The following is a 4,345-nucleotide window of genomic DNA, read 5'->3' as shown; positions in this document are numbered from 1 at the left end:
CCCCCCCGGGACGCCCCGCGGCCAGGCACAGTCGGACACAGCGCTGTGTGTATGTCTGTATGTATAGCGTATGTACATCCGCGAGGGACCCGCCAGCCCGCACAGCACCGGGGGGACCGGGAGGGGCCGTCCCGGGCCCGGCGGGGTGCGGGGGGCAGGAGGGTCCCAGGGCCGGCCCCCCCCGCGCTACTTGTCGGTGAGGGAGAGGCGCAGGATGCGCTGCAGCTCCTCGTCCTCCTCCCGCCGGCGCCGCTCGCGCTCCTCCTGCTCCTGCTCCGACAGCGCCATGGCCAGCCGCAGCTGCTCCGCGAAGCTGCCGTAACCGGGGGGCGCCGGGGGGGGGGCGCCGCCGCCGCCTGCCCCGGGTGGGGGCCCCGCCGGGGGGGGGGCGGCGCCGGGCCCCGCCTGCAGCAGCAGGCTCTCCTGCAGCGCCCTGCGGGACAGCGCTGAGGCCACGCCCCCAGCAAGCCCCGCCCACCGAAAGCCCCGCCCCCACCCCAGTAGCCCCGCCCTCCCCGCCCTCCCACCCCACCCTGACGCCGCCGAGCCCCGCCCCTTCCCGCCAAGCCCCGCCCGCTCCACGCGACGTGGGCGGGTCTCCCCCCAGACCCCGCCCCCCCCGTGGGCGGAGCCTCACCGCTCCAGCTGCAGCTCCTCGTCGTAGGGCGGCGGGCGGGCGCCGGGCCGCGTGTTGGTCAGCGCCTCCCACACCGTCACCTGCGGGGGGCGGGGCCTCGTGGGAGGGGGCGGGGCCTCGAGGGAGGGGGGCGGGGCCTCTCCGGGGGGGGCGGGGCCTCACCTGGTCGGTCTCGGTGCCGGCGTCGAGCAGGCTCTGCTGGATGGCGAACTGCAGCAGGTCGTCGTCCTCGTCCCGCAGGGGCTCGCTGCGCCCCGCGCCCAGCACCGTGTACCCCGGCGGCACCTCGAACACCCCCGGCTCCACCTCGCACGGGAAGGGCCAGCCTGCGGCACCGCCACCGCTGGGGGCACCGCCAGCGCCCGCGGGGGCCCCCCCCGGCAGCCGGCAGCGCCCCGCGGTCACACCGCCCCCAGGGGCAGCCCCCCCACGCCCCCCGCCCCGGTGCCCCCGCGCCCCCCCAGGGCAGCCCCATCCTCACCTCCAGGGCCGGGGGGCTGCGCGCCGGGGGGCTGGGCGGGGGCGCAGACCCGCACGGAGCCCAGCGGCTGGTCGCAGCCACACAGGTTGCTGAAGGTGATGCGGGCGTTGAGGACGTGGAAGAGGGGGATCTCTGGGGGCACCGGGGGGGGTCAGCGGCCCCGTGCCGGGTGGGCCCTGCCCCTCCCACAGCCCCCCCCCCCCCCGGCCTCGCGGCCCCAACCTCACCGATCTTGACGGGGAAGCCAGGGGGCAGCTTGAGGGTGATGAAGTCACGCAGCTTGGCGAAGTGGGCGTTGGAGATGGCCATCAGGTCGATGATGGGCGTCACCTGCTCCGCCAGCGACAGCGGGTGCTGCTCGCAGAGCCACAGCGTCGCCTTGAACCTGCCCGGGCACCGGCGTGGGCACGGGGACCTCCCCGGACCCCGCCACCGTGGGCTGCCTCCCCCCGGCCCCGGTGCTCACCTCTGCACCTTGCTGGACACCTCGATAGGGCGCCCGATGTTGCGGGCCTCCAGGTCAAAGTGTGGGTCGAAGTACTCCTCGGGGGTGATGGCCGTGGGGTTGGTGGGGCTGGCCGCCTGCAGCACGGGTGCCTGGGGACGGTGGCGGCAGGGGGCACGGCTCAGCCCTGCCCTGCCCCGCATCACCCCCTGGCCCCCTGCCCACCGCTCACCCCGTTGTGGGTGCCGTGCTGCTGCGCCAGGCCCAGGAAGGAGTGAAAGGGAGTCCTGGAGCCTGCAGGGAGACCCCGAGGTGCAGGGGGTAGTGCAGGCAGGCACAGTGCACCCAGCACGGTGCCCCACAGCACCCCCACGTGCTGCCCCACATCACCCCCACGCCGCCCCATACCAGTCCTGCACACTGCCCAGCACCGCTCCCCACAGCGCCCAGCATCACCCCGCAGGCTGCCCCCCGGCACCCCGCAGGCGGTGCACCCAGGAAGGAGGAGGGCCCTGACCCAGGAGGGGGGTGGGTCACCCCTTGGTCGCTGGGGCTGTCACCTTTGCTGCGTGACTTGTCCTGGTCGGAGAGGTGCTCGGTCCTGGTCTTGGTGACCAGCTCCACGTTGCTGGCGCTGTACACCTGCAGAGACAAGACATGGTCAGGGTCAGCCCTGGGGATGCCACGGCCCCCCTGCCCCCCGCCCCACCGGGCGCACCTTGGCCTCGTAGCCACTGACCACCTCCATCTTCTCCGAGCGCCAGCCCCAGATCCCTGACTTGTTCCTGGGGAGGGTTGTGGAGGCATCAGGTCCGCGGCCACCGCGCCGGTGCCCTGCAAGCCTCCCCGCCGCGAGCACCCCCCCACGCACCGCTCAAAGGCAATGTTCCTCGTGTCGAGGTGCGTGGAGACGATGGGCGACGTCAGCCGCCCAGCCACGTGCTCCTCCGAGGGCTGCATGGCCGCCAGCAGCAGGTCGGGCTCGTGCAAGGCCAGCGCCAGCGTCTCGGTGTAGACCACCTGCTTGTCGTGGTCCACCTCCATCACCACCGCCCCCTCCTCTGCACGGGGGGAAGGGGGTCAGTGCTCACCACAGGCCCCACCATTCCCACCGTGGGGACGGGAACCCCCGGCACCCAGACTGCCCCTGCCCCTAGGGGCATCTGGGGTCTCCGTAGGGGATCCGGTGTCCTTATGGGTAAGTACGTGCGACGCACGGGCGCCGGGGGGATCCCTGGGGGGTGGCTGCAGGGTCTGAGGGTGCTGGAGCCAACCTTCTCCCTTGAAGATGTAGCTGCGGCGGCCCCGCTGCCACGTCATGTGCTCGAAGCCCAGCAGCGTGGTGTCAACCCGGAGGCTCTCGCCCCGCTTCCAGACGCGGTAGACGTCGCTGGGGCACACCTTGGAGACCAGCGGCACTGCGGCACCGGCACCCGTCAGCAGCACGGTGGGGGCGGCCCCCCCCGGCCCCAGCCCCCGGCCCTGCTCACCCCAGCTCGTGAACTCCCACTTCATCTCCACGTAGAAGTCGGAGGCCTGGAAGAGATGAGGGCGTCACAGGGCAGAGGGGTGACACGGCAGGGGGCTGCAGCAGGGGGGGCCCAGCCGGGAGCCCTGGGTGGGTGGAACAGAGCCCCAGTGGGGATCCCCGGCAGAGGCCGAATTGCGGGTAGGGGGTCTGGGGGACAACCGATCGGGGGGATCCTGGGGGAGGTGGGCATCCTGTGGGGAACCCCAGGAGCTCGCCAGCAGCGTCCGTGACCCCCAGTCCCCAGCCTGGCGGGACCCCAGCGCCAGCGGTGCCCGGTGCCCACCCCGGCAGGGCCGTACCCGACGCAGCTTGCTGAGCAGCTCGGGGATGCCGGCGAGCCGCCGTGTCGCTCGCTGGTAGTCGCGGTACTGGAGCACCAGCTGCACCATCTCGGGGTCCCCCGTGCTCACCGCCTCCTGCAGCACTGGGGCACGGGGTGCCATCAGCCGGGCACCACCAGCGCCGGTGTCCCTGCGCCTCCCGCCCTGCGCCGGCGGCCCCCGTGCCCACGTACCTGTCCAGCCGTTGGCGTTCTCCCGGCCCACGTTGGCGTTGTGCCGCAGCAGCACCCGCGCCGACTCCAGGTGGCCGAGGGACACGGCCAATTCCAGCGGGGTCCGGCCACGGGGGTCCATCAGCTCCACATCGTGCTGCGGGCACGGGCAGGGTCATCCAGGCACCCCGTGCCCTCCCCGTCACCCCCCAGCCTGGTGCTGCCCCCAGCCCCCTGCGCTCCCATCCCAGGGCCCTGCGCCCCCAGCTCCCCCCTGTCCCCGAGTGCTCCCACCCCCAGTCCCTCGGTTTCAACGCACCCAGCCCTGCTCCCCGAGGCCCCAGCACCCTGTCCCGGTGTCCCCGCTCCCGCGGGTTCCCGCAGCCTCTCCGTCTCCCCCCTCTCCCGGTCCCCAGAGCCACCCCAGCGCCTCCGGTGTCCTCCCATGCCGGAGCCCCCTCCCGTAGCCCGCAGCACCCCCGTCCCCGCCTGTCCCGGCGCTCCCCATCGCCCTCCCGCCCCTCCGGTGCCCGGTGCCCGCGGCGCGGAGCCTCTCGGTGCTGCTCCCCCTCCCAGGACCCCCGGCGCGGCGTCGGGAGCGCGGCGCGCACCGATCCGGAGCGCAGGGCGCTGTCCAGCGCCTGGTGCCGGTTGTGCCAGACGAGGCGGTGCAGCGGGAAGGTGTCGGCGGCCCGGGCCATCCCGACACCATGTCCCCGGGGGGGGCCGCGCCGGGCCGGGCAGCGCGCGGGGGGACG

General features: G+C 74.5%; 1 protein-coding gene across 1 annotated transcript; it reads right to left on the bottom strand.

Moving 5' to 3' along the window:
• Window positions 1–44: 44 nt before the first annotated feature.
• Window positions 45–4,336, bottom strand: ANKRD13D (ankyrin repeat domain 13D). The gene is made up of 15 exons (XM_035311588.1): window positions 4,199–4,336; window positions 3,609–3,744; window positions 3,394–3,518; window positions 3,054–3,099; window positions 2,838–2,981; window positions 2,435–2,624; window positions 2,282–2,348; window positions 2,124–2,205; window positions 1,796–1,857; window positions 1,585–1,715; window positions 1,346–1,503; window positions 1,119–1,250; window positions 800–963; window positions 638–717; window positions 45–433 (listed from the first exon to the last, which is right to left on the bottom strand). The coding sequence occupies exons 1-15, from the start codon at window positions 4,286–4,288 to the stop codon at window positions 187–189; spliced, it is 1,854 nt and encodes a 617-aa protein (XP_035167479.1). The 5' UTR covers window positions 4,289–4,336; the 3' UTR covers window positions 45–186.
• Between the last annotated feature and the right edge of the window lie 9 nt (window positions 4,337–4,345).

This window comes from Oxyura jamaicensis, assembly GCF_011077185.1.
Source record: "Oxyura jamaicensis isolate SHBP4307 breed ruddy duck chromosome 5 unlocalized genomic scaffold, BPBGC_Ojam_1.0 oxy5_random_OJ71291, whole genome shotgun sequence".
Taxonomy (NCBI): Eukaryota; Metazoa; Chordata; class Aves; order Anseriformes; family Anatidae; genus Oxyura; species Oxyura jamaicensis.
Note: the sequence above shows the minus strand (reverse complement) of the source record. Positions and strands in the feature narration are given on the sequence as shown.